Source organism: Sparus aurata, chromosome 6, assembly GCF_900880675.1.
Source record: "Sparus aurata chromosome 6, fSpaAur1.1, whole genome shotgun sequence".
In the NCBI taxonomy this organism is placed as follows: Eukaryota; Metazoa; Chordata; class Actinopteri; order Spariformes; family Sparidae; genus Sparus; species Sparus aurata.
Window position 1 is genome coordinate 1,556,991 of NC_044192.1, and position 16,429 is coordinate 1,573,419.

Below are 16,429 nucleotides of genomic sequence, written 5' to 3' on the forward strand. Positions count from 1 at the left end.
GAACTCAGCTTCTTATACCGTCGACTGATCCGTTTTATTAGTTCTTCATTTCAAACTGCTTCACATGATTAAGAACAACGTAAAGTTTAATTCTCAAAGCTTCTAATCCGGCTGGTTGTTGTTTTCTTCTCCGTGTAGCCGCTCTGGTGTTAAATCTATATTGTATGTTTTAGTGACTTTAATGAAACCGTGTTGAGTTCAGTGTCATCCAGCATTAACCACATCTTTGTGTTTCTGTCCACAGAAAGGAGAAACAGTGAAGAGAATACGAGAAGAGGTAAGACTCCGTCAGCCTGCAGAGTCTCTGCCGTCCTCTCTGAGCTCCTATTAAACTGTGATGACTCTTTGAATGCAGCTCACACGTGCTGGTAATTACAATATAATCAGAAAGCAGTGCAGTACTGTACAAACTGTGAGAAACGGCACGCATGAGCCCCGTTTTAATTATTACACATGAAAGCAGCAGGAAAATCGACTGTTCCCAGAAAGATAGTATATTCTGTAATTATGCTGCACGTTATCAGAGACTTCAGAGACGTCTCGCTGAATTTAGATCCACTTATTTTTAGATGTTCGATATCTGAAGGTGTGTTTTGTATTTCTGCCCTCCTGCTGTGATGTTTCCATCATATCGAGGAGACGGAAATGCAAATAAAGAGAGAGAGACGATGTGACGGAGGCTCGTGATGAAGACAAAGACACTCGTGATGGTTGCGTTGACTTTTTACGATTTATTGACTATATTCATTTACAATCCCGCTGAATAATCTGACAAGAAGCAGCGACAGAAACAGCCGGGAGCAGGCTGACATTTTATTAAAGTGAAGATAATGTATGATGGAGAGCAACAGATGAGATGTAAACGTTTCTCCCTTGTTTTGCTGTCAGAAGAAAGAAGCCAGGATGAATGAATGTTCGGCAGCATCAGCAACACGTTCCTGTAAAACCACAGACACGTTTAAACTTTAGATTTCTTCAGGTTCAAACGTGAAACCACTGCGTATAGTCTAATAAGGAAATCATATTTTGACTTTACACCTGTTTCAGTCGCCACAAACACGTCAGGAAACGTTCTTTAGGCTTCACCAGGATGAAATGTTGTATGTACGTCTCTGCAAACCGCTGATACGTTCACGTCTTCATCACGTGTTCTGTCATGTTCACATTACATGTTTATGATCTCGCTGTTATAGCAGGAGTTGGAGGGATGATGATGATGATGATGATGATGATGGAGTTGCACCAGTGTAAGACTGTGTTTCATCATTCGTCAATGTCCATCTGCGTTTGTGGCAACACACCCGGATACTTCTGACAAGAATTTGTGACACGTCCAGTCGTATTTTAAGTTGAAAGTTGTTTTTCTAACTCAAACCGAGTGGGTTTTGTTCTCAACCCAAACCAGAACTTGAACACAGCGCTGTGACAACATAAAGACCTAAAGAAATACGAGTTAGATTTTGCAGAATCGTACATTTATTCTGTCGATGTGTGAACCACTGAAGTCGAGTCACGCCAACAAAAGAAATTTAATGACAAAACAACTGAATTCCAGCTGAATCATGACGACAGGTGGATTCCACCACGATAAAGTAAATCCAGTTAAAATCAGGTGAACCAGCAGCGAACAGTGTCGACTGAGAGCTGATCGCTGAGGGAAGAGAAATCGAATAGAAGAGCTTCGTTACTGTTCGTTTTTGCCCAGCTAGCTCACCGAGCTCTGTGAGTGGCGTCTGTGTCGTCAGGCAGATTCAACAAATATCCTTTCTACAGACCTGTAACCATGGTAACCGTGCTCAACAAAGATGGCGACTGCTTTACAATGTTCAACAGATGAGGGCTTTTGTTGACGACAGAGCAGCAATGAAATATTTGATAAAACTAACAAACATTTTCATCAAAAGACTCACATTAAATCCACCTCAGTGAGCAGAACTGGACGCTGGTTCTGATCTTCACCTGCGCCGGCTCGTTTCTTCATGTTACTCCTACATTTGCAATCAGCTCGCCTGCTGCAGCTCGATGAATACTTAAACATGTGGATCTATAACTTCAAATGTTTCTGCGCTCATCTCTTTGAATACAGAACACACATCAGCATTAATGTATGCAACACCTGACGTGAATACCAGCGGGGCCGATCTATAGGTTTAAAGACAGCCGAGATGAGGCGTTTCTCTGAGGAGAGCCAAGATAATCCCCGTCCAAACACAAAGACAGGAAGTCAGGCTGTGATGGAGGAACAGATCACTTTCATGTGTGTGTACGTAACGTATATATATATTACACTGGAGACACAAACACGAGGTATTATGTCACCAAATCCTTATTGTTAAGTTGCAGAAGCCCTCCAGAGTCCCTGCAGCACAGGACGGCAGAATAAAAGCCGCTGTGTGCAACACGCTGATGAAGTGGAGTCAAATATGTGAGAAAAGATTAACTACAGTATGAAGCGAGGCTCAAAATAGGCCACAGAACTCCTTCCGGTGTGTTACAACAAGAAAACAATGCTCCACTGTGTTTTAATGAGCCTAAATGTGCTCAGTTTATTTCCCCGCTTGCCTGGAAAAATGTTAAATAATAACCCACAAACACGTTCTGCAGGGAGAAGTTATTTTAGAGACGCGTGTCCTCAGAGAGATAGTTTGAGGATGACTGCACATGAATCAACTCTCCAGAGAGGCAGAGAGAAAAGAGGCAGCGAGAGCGAAGCAGGAGTTACGTTTCCGTTCGTCCGTCAGGGGAATTCTGAGTTAACTTGTGCAACGCCACGGAAAATAAAAAATGTGAATCAAGCCGAGTTTATCAGTCGACGTCCAGAATAAAACAGAGACGAGAAGACAAAGAAAAAGACGTCTAATAATGTACGGTGATACTTTAACATGTCACATCATACAGTGTAGTGTTATATAAGAAACATATTTAGATGCTTTTACATTTAATCTTTTATGTTTGATTCAATAAATCTGGTTCGTCATGTTAAGACAAGTTGAAATAATTTGGATAAAAGACTTTTAATTAAATGTTCATTTTCAATCTGATTTTGTGACACAAGTTCAATATAAAGTGTCACATTTAACACATGTTGGGTCGATGCTTCCATCAGCTGTGACGGAGAACACGGAGCTACCAGCTCAATAATACATGTGAAGTTTGCAGATGCGACACCTCACAATTGTATATTTCTAGATGTCTAAGTTATAACAGGACTCCCCAGAGGAAAATTTTACTGCTCAAAGCTTGCTCCTTTATGGAGCCGTAAAGGAGCTCAATGAGAGTTCTCATTTCAGTCTGGTTGTCGTCTTTTTTGGTCTCAAACATTTCTCATTTGTTCCTCCTAAAATTCCTTAGGAGCAATAGGTGAGACTTGAGACTTTACCGCTTAAACCTTGCTCCTTTCCAGCACTGGGGAGACATTCTGAAACTTGATGAGATCTCCTTTGAAACTTACAGGGAGCCCAAGTTCAGATTTTCTGCACCTGTTTCTCAGGAGAAACAATTGAGAAACAGGAGAAATCAGCCACAGCCTCACTTTGGTCTCACATAGATCTCATAGTTGTCTAGGAGAAATGAATGAGACACTACTGAGATCTCTTTTACAATTTTCGTTTCCTCTGGGTCAGCTTGATAAGCAGTTTTGTGTTTATATGTTATTCAGTTTGGGAAATCCCGAGATTCAACGAGGACGAGACACCTGCTGTGTCTCAGTTCAGAGTCTGCATCCTCTGAAGGACTCGGCCTTTGTGGTCTTTGAAGGCGAGTCCTTCAGAGAGACCTTGTTAACCTCGTCAGCCGTTGTTAAATGTGACGGTCTAGCCTTTGGAGCATTTCCTGGTTGTGTCACCAGATGTTTTACTCTTACGTCACAATTTCTGCCGCCCAGGCCCGCAAAGGTGACGATCTACGCCACGCGATGTCGCCATTTTCTCTTTTTCTTTTTTCTTTTACGGGCGCGCAAAGAATCTTGGGATATGTGAGGCCACGAAGGATCGTAGAGGTGCATCCTCCAGAAACAGGGAGAAGAAGGAGCATCAGATTAACACCAGCACAATGTTAACTTACAGGGAGACATGTTGATTAGCAGTGATGTTTACCCCCTTGTGGCCCAATTGTTGAAAAATGTGCACTAAAGTGCCCTCCTGGGAACCAAAACGTGTGCTAAAGTGCCTTCTTGGAAGCCAAAAAAGAATGCCAAAGTGCCCTCTTGGTTGGCAAAACACACTAAACTGCCCCCTTGGCTGGTTAAAACATGATAAACTGCCCTCTTGGGAGCCAAAACGCCCGCTAAAGTGCCCTTCTTTTCGCCCCTGCCCTTCAAAAAGTCTGTGCACGCCACTGTTGATTAGAGCTTTTATTTTGGTGGAAACAGTTTTATAATCACAGTATTAAACCTGACGATGAGCTTTAGCCTCATTTGAGGCACGACAGTGATGCGGTCAGGACCGAGTGTGATTAAAATACTTGCGATTCAGGCTTCATAATATTTGGATCACATTTGTCTCCGTGCAGCCGTTCAGTCTGAACACCAGCTGAACCTCGTGGTAACAACACGTCCAGGCGCTGAGGAGCAGATGCACCTAATTAAGCAGCAACTGAGGATCTTTCTTCAATACTAAACTGATAAAATTCAAAACAAACTCTCATTCAAAACCTCATAACATAATCACCTTATTAAAGAAGCTCAAACTCAGCGAGGTTATCAGCTCTGCAGGGAGATTTAGGGCAGAGGAGCGAACAGGAGGAGAAGATAAAGAGAAGGAGACAAAAGTAGAGAAGACCAAAAGAAAACAGATCGTCTCCGCCCGAGTGTTTCTGTGTGACGGCCTCACTCTCAGAGCACAAACATGAATATTTAAATGGATGTTTGCTTCTCAAGGACAAACCGCAGAAACACTGGATTCATAAGCTACGTCCTCCTTTCATTACTCTTCTTTATTCCCCAACCTGCTACCTCACTCAGTGCAAACTGGCAGATCAAACACACACACACACACACACACACACACACACACACACACACACACACACACACATACCATCGTTTTCACTTTCACTAATGAACTGAAAGTGAAGTTCAGTATTTCAAGGCTGCGTGTTTTCCACACAATGCAGGACTTTAAAGAGGCTTTCAGTACTGAATCAGCAAATGTCACACACACACACACACGCACACACACACACACACACACACACACACACACAGGGAGGACACTGCATACAATACGACACTTTTTATCAGGTCAATAAAAGCATTGATGTCAGGTTGTTGCTCTTCAAAGCAGTTTTACACACTTTATACACAATGCATGTAAAAACCTACTCACTAACACACACACACACACACACACACACACACACACACACACACACACACGCACACACATGCACACACACACACACACACAGGCAGCATGGCTCCCTAATAAAGCAGAACAGAGCAGAGTAATCCAGTTGACTGACATGGCCGTCCATCCTTCCTCCGCTCCAAATGAAGAGTAATGAAGACAACGGCCCCACGCAGCAATAACAAGACAGCACACTGCTGCAGGGGGGAGGAGGAGGAGGAGGAGGAGGGATGGAGGAGGGGGAGGAAGACGATGGAGTAAAACAACAAAGAGTCTCACATACAGGAGCCGAACAGAGTGAGTTAGAAAGATGGATCCAAAGTGTCACCGTGTCAGCCTCAGTTGTTTAAATCTAAATGAACTAACGATGATGTAAAACCTGCAGCTTCTCTTCAAAGCACATTTTAGCATCACTAATTAGGTAAACTAAAATGTCTAGAAACAAACTATAATAGGCATTATTATTATCATGTTATACAGCTTAGCTTAGCATGTAGCCTGAAGACAGCTCTGTCCAAAACTGTGCTGGGCTGTTTTCTTATACTCACTACATGTATTTAATAACTTCATGCCGGCCTGGTTCTGCTCGGTTCCACTCGGCCCAGCAGGGTTTTGCTTTTCCATCACAACTTCCTGCTTAAAGGTTTGACGCTTGCTCCAATAATTCAGTCACACACTCGTTTAATTTCCTATAACTTCTTCTCAATAAAAGCCTCGTTATGGTTCCTGTCTCCCCTCGTTATCTTCAATCTGCTGCCCGTCAGCAGAGGAGCAGAAACACAAAGGTCCAAACTGAACGTGAAAACCTCCAACACAGCTACAGAAGCAAAACAGAAGGATGAAGGAAAGGAAGGAAGGGAGGGAGGGAGGGAATGAGGGAGGGTAATGGAGAGGAAAGGGGTTAAGTAGGAGGATCAGAGGGATATGGGGAATGATCGATGGAGTGATTGTAAGACAATGAGACAGACGAGTGGTTGAAGGAGGGACGTATCGATAAATTCATGATAATGAGACTGATTGGATGAAAAGATAAAAGGGAGGTGAGAGATGAATGGAGGGTGGTAATGGTGGAGGGGGAGAGTCATGAAGGAGAAGAGACTAATTAACTGATGGGGGAGGGAAGGAAGGAAAGAAGGAAGGAAGGAAGGAAGGAAGGAAGGAAGGAAGAGTGTATAGATGTATAGATGCAGGGCAGAGAGAGACGCTGCTAATGTATTTTTATTGAGATGATAAATGGCGAGAGAACTATGACATCACTCTTTTATTACTAGATGCTGCTCACACACACACACACACACACACACACATCTATCTAACCCTGCTGTGTGTGTGTGTGTGTGTGTGTGTGTGTGTGTGTGTGTGTGTTGTTCAGCGATGGAGAGATCAGCTGTAAGTAAAACAGACAAGGCTGATTGCTGCAAGACAGTGATTCACACACACACACACACACACACACACATACACACACACACGCACGCACGCACGCACGCACACACACACGCACACACACACGCGCGCGCGCGCGCACGCACACACACACACACGCACACACACACACACAGCTCTGACTTCACCATCTCAGAAGACGACCCGAGGTTTAAAAGAAAACGTGAGGCTGAGAGAAACAGTCGTTTCTTTCTGTCTTTCTGTCTTTATATTGGATCTCTGTATTGATGAGCTCGTTCCGATCATGTCGATGACACGAGGCTTCATGATTTGGATCAGAACAACGTGTCAGATGATGGTAAAAGCTTTTTATACCTGTGAAGAGTAAAGAGGAGGAAGTTACTTCAACACGTCCTCAAAGAAACAATCAGTGTTCCCAAGTGTAACTTCCCCTGCGTCACATCGCTTACATACAAGTTACATTAATTATTTTAAGACGTTATAATAAAGTTTATAAGTCTGTTTAATCTGAAATGCATGTGTGCATTCAGTTTATCAAACACGTTCACGTCGCAGCACAGAACGTTCAATAAGCACATCAGAATCTTCAGTTGGGTCCGACTGCTGCGTTTGAATCGGACAGTTCTCACTTCTTGAATCGACTCGACTGCAGAAGTACGGAAACAAAGAAAAGTCGAGGCTGTTTGCATCCAAATATCCAGAATAAATGTTTGTCAGGTTGCTGCAAAAACCCCACAGATCGGTCCAAAATAAATGTTTCATCCGTTTCTCTCTCGTCACGACTCTGCTGACGCTCCGGTTCGGTTGAGGAAACATCAGAGTTTTTTATTTTTTTTATTTTTATTTTTTTTATTATTATCTTTTTCTTTCAGTTAACAAACAGACAACGGAAAACACATTACAAATGTAATCAGTAAAGTAAAATAAATAAACAAATATAAAAAGTAAATAAATAAAAGTAACAATAATAATAATAAAATAAAGAAAACATCAGAGTTTAGCTAAATAATAACTGTTTCTGTCGCCACGATCATGGATGGAGAAGATCCGACTTACCATGAAAAATATTTAGCTTTAGTTTTGGTCGCCACACAGTTTGACTTCCTCCTTCACCACCTCAAAACAAACATGTATTATTTATAATCAGCTGATTTCAGAGTCGACCTACACGCTGTTCGTCTGCTGAGGACGGGTGATTATTTGCTGTTTGTTGGATGTTTCAGCCTTCACTTCTTTTTCTTTTAGAAGATGTATTTTCTGAAGACTTGTTTAATAAGCGCAGTCCAAAATGAAACGTCACATTTGATTTAGTCTTGAACTTAAATGCTTATTTATAATAGCAGAAGGAAATGGTTTTTATGAGGACGGTGAAAGCCAGTTTTTCTTTCTCTGAAGAGGAATGAGAGAATAAGCCCGGTTCCCACAAATCCAGCAGCGGGCTTTGATTCTTATTTATCTGAACTCTTCCTAACTCACACTTCAATTTTCTCCTGACACCCTCATCCTCTCCATCCATCCTCGTACGGTTATTACTGCACCTTCTCTATATCTTCACCTTCTCCTCTTATTTCTCCTCAAATATTTGCACCGCCTTGTCTCTCTCTCCTCTCCTCCTACCCTTCCTCCTCCTCTTCCTTTTTTAATAAATCTCTACCCACTCTCTTTCCTCTCCTCTCCTCTCCTCTCCTCTCCATTTCCTGGGCTTGAACCACATCTTCCTCCATCCTCCTCCTCGTCATCTTAATCTCTCTCTCCCTAATCTCCCCCAATATTCTCACCACCTTTCCATTTCCTCCTCTGCTCTTCTTCCTCCCCCGTCAACCTCCTTTCCTAAAAAACCTTGATATACTGCATTGCTCTTCTCATCTGCTTGCCTCCTTCCTCTCTCCTCCTTCCTTCCTTCCTTCCTTCCTCTGTCCTCCCTCTTCCAGCCTCCTGGTAATCCCTCTCTCCTCCTGCATCACAGGTGAATCTCCTTTAGGGAGCAGCGTGGGGGAAAATGGTTCTCCTCCTCTTCTCTTTCTTGGCCCACATATCCCTCCCCCCCACTAATGTGTTTTCTCTCTCCTCCGTTCCTCCCCTCCCCCCCTCCTCTCTCCATTAACCTCCATACTCCCTCCCTCCCGTCGTAACTCACCTCCACTCTGCTCCTCACTTGCCTCCCTTCCTTCCCCGATGATTTCCTCACATCCCCTCCCTTGCATAATCCCCTCATCCCTTTCCTTAACTCCCCCCCACAAAAAAAATCCCCTCCCTCCCCTCCCTCCCCTCCCTGTCCTCCCCTTCCTCCCCCCTGCTCCTCCATCTCTGTCTGGACCCACAGAGCAGTGCGAGGATCAACATCTCAGAGGGTTCGTGTCCAGAGAGGATCATCACCATCACCGGGCAGACGGACTGTGTGTTCAGAGCCTTCACCATGATCACGTTCAAACTGGAGGAGGTAGATACCACACACACACACACACACACACACACACACACACACACACTCACACACACACACACACACACACCTCCCAGTGGCGTTCCCGAGCCGCTCTGACTGAAGTGCGTAACCTTTACTTCCTCTACAACACGGCTGCTCGCTGGCAGGGAGCCTTTTATTATATGTCTAATGGGATTGTCTGACCTCACACACACACTCATACAAGCATGACGTGCACTCAAACACACACACACACACACACACACACACATATAAGCACACACACACGTGTCTCTCAGAGGGATTTGATACGAACGCCGTCTCTCTCCATCAGTCCGTCTCCATTTCTTCTTCCTTCCCTCCATTATTCCATTAAACTGAGAGTGAAACACTGAAACCTCAGCAGAGATCAGGACACATCGAAGCTGTTATCGCTTCTTATTTCTGTATTCTTGGATCACATCAAATACATTTATTTCTATAAAGCCCAAAGTCACGATTACGATGCGTACAGAGAATGACATCCTCTGTCCTCGACCCTCGATGAAAAACTCACCATATTAAGAATAAAACCTTTCTAACACGGAATAAAATAAAAGAAAGAAGCTCAGGAACATGAACAGATCGTCCCAAACAGTCAGATTGCTTTCCTCTACATTAGCAGTAAGCTAACAATCTATTTAATTTAGTTCTTCTCTGAGTCTTTTTATGATGAGTAGTTTAGTTCAATTTCACTGCAATGATCTGGACCTGTAAGAACTTTAGAGAACTTCTTAATTTGCCATTTTTTTATTTCCACTGTTATAAGTTGGATGATGTGTGATTGTGTCTTTTTCCATATGTGTGTATGAGGACTCCACCTCTGGGTACTAATAAAGAAACTTGAACTTGAGTGAAGTCAGCACTCAGCAGAGACTCTGGTTCTGGTTCTGGTTCCCTGTCTCCTCTCTGTAACATTATTTTGATGAAGTAAGGTCCATTTCCCCTCCAGCTCCAGTCAGCAGTCAGCAGAACAGAACAGAACCTGGAGGTCCGCTCCGGATCACTGCTGCAGTCAGGCTGATCAACAGGAGTGAAGAGAAATCAACTTTTTAATCCCACAAATTACAAATTAATCTCTCGGGTGTTTATTCCTCTGGAAGGTCCGGATCTGCAGCCGCATCAATGGATTTTACGGATTATTTTTTAATATTTAATGAAAACAATAATATTTCTCAACTATTACAAGTGTTAAAGTGAACAAATCTAACGATAATGATCGTATCAGGTTTCTGTGTGATGTCAGTTTGAATTCACGTCACTGGCTTCACTTTTAAAAAGCAGCGTCCTGATTAGCCAGTTCATTCAAACTCATTCTGTGCAGCCAGATATTCTTCAAACACACATAACTTCATGTGTAATTTCTCATAAAGATCCAAAAGTTTCAAAAGATATTAAACATCTCCGTCTGTAGCTCAAAGAAATGTGTTTAACATGGTTCAAAATATATCTGTGATAGGTCCAGTAACTGGGTTAAAGCCAAATTGGAAGGAAAATCAAAATTAAATTTGATGATTAACTTAAAGAGCATTAGTGTGGCTCCATGTGGGCCGAATTACACCAGAGTGGTTTTGGCTGTGGAGGATTGAAGTGTCTCGCTGACGTTTAAGAACAAGTCGCGTGCTGAGAAATTAAATCCGAGCAGCTGGTATTTAAATCGAAGTGATCCTAATAGAAGCAAACGAGATGGAAGTAAGATGAGAGGAGGAGGAGGAGGAGGAGGAGAGTGTGGATGGAGATTTAGAGAGTGGTAGACGGGCTGCTGAAGGATTATAAAAATATATATGTGAAATGAGGAATGTGAGAGATGAAGGGAAATAAGATGAAGAGACGGGTTTAAAGAAAAGTCGGGAGAGTGAGAACACAGGTGGAGATGCAGAGATGAGCAGGAAGAAGCTGCATAAAGTTAATGAGATTATAAGAAAGAAGGAGGAAAAGTGTGTTCAGAGGATTAAACAGGGAGTGTAATGAGAAGAGAGAGAGAGAGTGGCATCAATCATAGGAACTATAAAGGTGTTCGTCAGTACAACACAGAGCAGAGTGAGAGGAGGCAGCCATCGACACGCACCTCACCTGTCAGTCCACCATCTGCTCGCAAATATCAGATTTAAAGAAGTGATTAGAAATTTCTCACAGCATCGAGGCCCAACGAGATAGAACTGATATTAAAGGGATATTCCGGTGTAAGTTTAATCCATGGTCTAAATCACCGTGAAACTGTGTTAGACTCCCTCTTGAGAGATCAAGTTAGCAGACCGCTAATTTACGGAGTTTTATCAACCTCAGAAACGACCGCACGACAACAATACACTGCAGTAAATGGATCCAAATATAAACCTCCACCAAAAAGCCACAAATAATGCTCAGAACAGCACCAAACTTCAGCAACAGTACAAATAGGGTCTCAGCACATAGTCCGGGGCATCTAACCTCCGCTAGCTTAGCTGGATTTCTACTGAAAAGCTGACTAAATTTACCACTCTTCTGCAGCAGCTTCCTGTTGACGGGAAGTCCCGACGAGTCGATTACCGAGTGCAGTAGAGTTCCGCGGCTCATGGATGAAAATGTATGATTATGACTCCATGGAAAAGCAATCAAAGTTCATATGTGTCTTACCTGCCAGTTTATAACAGTTATTATCGAGAGCGGACAGGGAAAAGAACGGAATTGAGCATTTCTAACCGCACTCGGTAATCGTCGCTTCGGGACTTCCCCGACCCGGAAGCTGATGGAGGAGAGTTGAAATCTGTTTTTAGCTTCACAATAGAAATCCAGCTAAGCTAGCGGAGGTTAGATGCCCCGGACTATGTGCTGAGACCCTATTTGTACTGTTGCTGAAGTTTGGTGCTGTTCTGAGCATTATTTGTGGCTTTTTGGTGGCGGTTTATATTTGGATCCATTAACTGCAGTGTATTGTTGTCGTGCGGTCGTTTCTGAGGTTGATAAAACTCCGTAAATTAGCGGTCTGCTAACTTGATCTCTCCAGAGGGAGTCTAACACAGTTTCACGGTGATTTAGACCATGGATTAAACTTACACCAGAATATCCCTTTAACGACACAGTTAGTGATCGACTTAAAGGCTCAAGATGATTCTTCTGTCATGATCAGCACATAACAAGATGAGAGTTTGATGCTAAAGGAACGTAAAACATTTATTTACAGCAACAAGACGGTGGTGATGACACCGAGCATCAGTGATGTAAACACAGAGTCCAGCTGCAGAACAAACACACGGTCCAGTCAGCTGGTGCCGGGTCGTAGTACTGAAGGCGAACACAGAGATATTGTTGAGCGAATGCAGAGAAAACTTGAGGATAATTGCTGTCAGATAAGAGAGAGAGAAGAAAGGAAAGATGAAACAAAATGCAGCAGGAAATCCAGACAAGAGAAACTTAAAACATCGACATACTTGCGTTAAAAAGATCAGCGCAGAGGATTAAAGAAAATGTCTAATGAGAGACAGACGGGAAAGAACCGAGGACGGAGAGGGAGAGAGAGAGTCATCACAACTTGTAGTCATTTCACATCTTGTTTATGGCTTCGAATCTCTCCACCGCGGAGCAAATATAGATGGAAAATCTGGTTTTATTTATCCAAAGAAACACACCGGGGAGCCGAGCAGCCGGCAGTGTTGGAAATAAACCCTCAAACATCTTTCTGCAGTCGCTCATACACGCAGGACCGCCTCACACCGGCATCAGACGGCATAAAACACAAACATCAACCTCCTGCAGAAAACATGTATGTTTAAAATCGTCATAACCAGAATATAAAAAATATCAGATTTTACAAAACGTTTCCCGGATCTTCGCTCTCAGCTGGCAGCACGAAGCTGTTTGTGCATGTGTGTGACGAGGCCGGCTGTCAATTACTGTGACGAAAGACACACAAAAAACAAGACAGAGGGATCCGTCATGATGTGATGATATAAATAAATATGTTCCCGCAGAGGGAGGCGGGTCACGGATTCACAGCACGTCGCTCTGACTGGCAGCCCAGACGAGCACAGGGCTGCTGTTTACGTTTGAGACGCAGCAGCGAGGCCACGAGTCCGACTCGGCCTAATTGATAGAACCAATTGCATCAGGAACAGGTGATTCAGGCCTGCTATTTATTACCTGAGTGAGAGAGAGAGAGTGTTGAAGAAAGAGGGAGATTCAGCGATACAGAGAGAAAAAAAAGGGGGATTTAAGCTGCCAAAGGGGGGAGATGGTTCGTAATGAGGGAGGAGGAGGGGAGGAGCTGCTGGAGGGGAAAAGAGGAGACGCAATTAAAAATGAGCGAGGATGAGAGAAGCCTTTTCAGGCTAATGGACAATAAAGTAGAGCAGTTTGAGGAGACGGAGGAGCAGAGTGGAGTGGAGGGGTGGAGACGGGTGGAGGTGGAGCAGAGCGCTGGTGTCCGGCCTCGTGATGGAGACTCAGCTCCGACTGATTTAAACCACAGGAAGTGTTTTTCATACAGCTTTGAGTCACCGCGGAGCTTCAGGAGGTTTATAAACGGAAATCCATGAAGCAGAGTTTGAGTTCGGGAGTTTTTTTGGGGGGATGTTGGACTCAAACTGACTTTTTAATCCTAAATCAGTTCTTCTGTGTCTTCTGTCTCGGTGACATCGCTCACTGAGAACTGTTGGGATGTTCTGTCCGACGTGAAGCCGCGAACAGTTCACCTTGAAATCTCAGGTTGTTTGTGAGCATTCAGGCTGTATTCTCCTCGTATCCTGATGGGAACGCTGCGTATTCATCAAATTACATCGACCACAACTGACAGAAAGAGAGGAGGAGGAGGAGGAGGAGGGGGAGGAGGAGAGACACAGATGTTGAAACAGAGAGAAAGTCAAGGTCAGAGAGAGAGAGAGACGTTTGAACAGAGCAAATACAGTCTGTGATCTGCATCGGAAACAAAGGAACGACAGGCGAGTGTCGAGGTTTTCTGTTCATCAGCGCCGACCCTTCACCGGCAGCGACCTCTCTCCAGTCTGTACCGTCCTTTTTTAATTGTAGTCCTTTCTTTACTGTGCTGGATGAGACATCTCCTGTCTGAAAGTAAATGTGTTGAAGGGTTTTAAAACAGAGAAAGATGAACACGTCCTCAAGTGAAAGGTGGCTAATAAGCGTTTAATGTGAACCTGATGCGCCTCGTTTGGTACAGATATCAACCTTGGACGCATCCTCGGTTTGCAGAAACATTAACTGCTGATGTTTTATTCCAAATCTGCAGATTTTCCTTCTTGCATGTTTGAGGAAAATGTGTTAAAGCAGAGTGAAGGAGGAGGAGAGAGATGTCAGAGGCCGATCCGTCTTGTCTTCATGCACATTTTTTAAATTTGCAGATGACAGAAATCCTGAAAGCCGAAAGCTGATTCTCACTTTTGATAAACCTACAAAAAAAATGAAAAATGTTGAAGTCCAAAGCTAAAAAGAGCTGTCGATCTGTGGAAACATAGAAAGACGCAGAGACTCTCGGCTGCATCGCTCCATGTTTTGAGAGTAAAAAGAGGAACTGCAGCGTTCAGACTCGTCTCACTGACGAACGCTTCGTCCTTTAAATGAAGAATGTAGAGTTTTAAAGACGTTACACAGCGACTTCATGAGTGTCGAGTGACGGATGAACAGCAGAAGAAGCTGAAGAAACGTTTCTCTGAAGTTTTCTCATGTTGCTGCTGTTTCCATCCTTCACTTTGTCCTTTTGTCCTGATCTGAAAGAGAGCTTTAATATCTGTGGTTTAAATATTTGCTAATATTAACAACTGAACAGATAAACTTGTGCCTAAGCTGTTTCCTAGCAACACAGTTCAGGTGAGAAGGTTTGTATGATGACTTCCTCGATTCAAAGGTGTGTTTTTATCTAACGAATGTCTGTCAGTCACGTTCACCACCGGCCGACCTTCAGATACCAAACATACAAACTGATGAATTATGATGGTGACAGTCAGATATTCAGGACGCCTCAGTGTTGCAGCCTTCAGTCACGATGAAGTCAGACGTTATAATCGCTATTTGTTTAACACGAGATGTGATTTGTTGTCCTGAAACTCTGTCGGCTCAGAGTTTCCCTCGCAGCTCGCAGCAGCAGATGTTCTCTATTAAACCAAACGACAGAGCTGACATCTGCATTTATCGTTCGTCTTCAGGCAGACTCGTCAGGAGGTGAACTGATTATGATTGATTAGTAAGTTGTGGAGAATGAGTCGGATTAAACAGGCGTGTCGATGCTTGTTAATGGATTTACTCTGTAACACACTTTTCTTTCTCTTCGGTTATTTGTTTTGTTTTGTTTTCACGTCTGAAAGAAATGAGCATTCATTCATTCAGACTGAGAGATGGATCCACACACAGAACTCACAGATGCAGGTTATTTAGTGTCCATCTCCCTTTTTGTTAGTTAAGCATGTTATCACTTAGTAAGTCTGTTGTCAGAATGATTTCAGTCAGATTGAAGAAGTGCTGTCAGTGTAACCACACGATGTCTCTCTCCGTCTCTCTCTCAGGACCTGGCAGCGTTGGTAGCTAACGGCACGGTGACCAGTAAGCCTCCGGTCACCTTGAGGTTGGTCATCCCGGCCAGCCAGTGCGGCTCTCTCATCGGCAAGGGAGGCTCCAAGATCAAGGAGATCCGAGAGGTGAGTGTTCGCAGAGACGGCGAGAGGAATCACAGGTCGTCCTGCAGACAGGAGGAAGCATCAACCATCACTGATGAGTTTAGATATTTCAGGACTGAAACGTTGTGGGAGGATCAAATGTTCCCACACGGATCCTCTTCACAGTTTTCTTCTGCAGATACACGGAATAAGAGCGACAACAGGAAGAGAAGCTCAGACTCGCAGAGTGAAATAAGACCTTGAAAACTTCGCAAAGGCCGCTCCTCAGTTAAATCTCACATAAAGCTGAATGTTAAGTGTCAGATCTGACCGTCATCTCTCATACGCCTGTTTCCATGGCAACATAGTTAACTAACTGAGGTCTGAAGGAGCAAAAAATATTAAATGAATAAATTCTGAACTTGAGAGTTATTGAATGTGGCGAGAGGAAGAAGGCTGCGGGATATTTTGTTAAACGCCATAAAAACCACGACTTTAAATTCACGCTCATTCACTCTGACTGGCTGTCTCAACTTGGCTCGATTCATCGCGTCGATTAATACGTGATCCGACGCGTGACCTTATGAATTATGAACAAAACCACGAATGTTCTCGCAGCTCATAATTCCTGT

At 43.5% G+C, this 16,429-nt stretch overlaps 1 protein-coding gene across 4 annotated transcripts in view; it reads left to right on the forward strand.

The window, feature by feature from the left end:
* Window positions 1-16,429, forward strand: part of pcbp4 (poly(rC) binding protein 4) — a 488,978-nt gene that overhangs the window by 439,148 nt on the left and 33,401 nt on the right. For all 4 annotated transcript variants that reach the window (XM_030418806.1, XM_030418807.1, XM_030418805.1 and 1 more), the window contains 3 exons: window positions 245-277; window positions 9,076-9,192; window positions 15,708-15,839. In XM_030418806.1, the coding sequence (XP_030274666.1) occupies window positions 245-277; window positions 9,076-9,192; window positions 15,708-15,839 (282 nt within the window). The remainder of the gene's footprint in view (window positions 1-244; window positions 278-9,075; window positions 9,193-15,707; window positions 15,840-16,429) is intronic.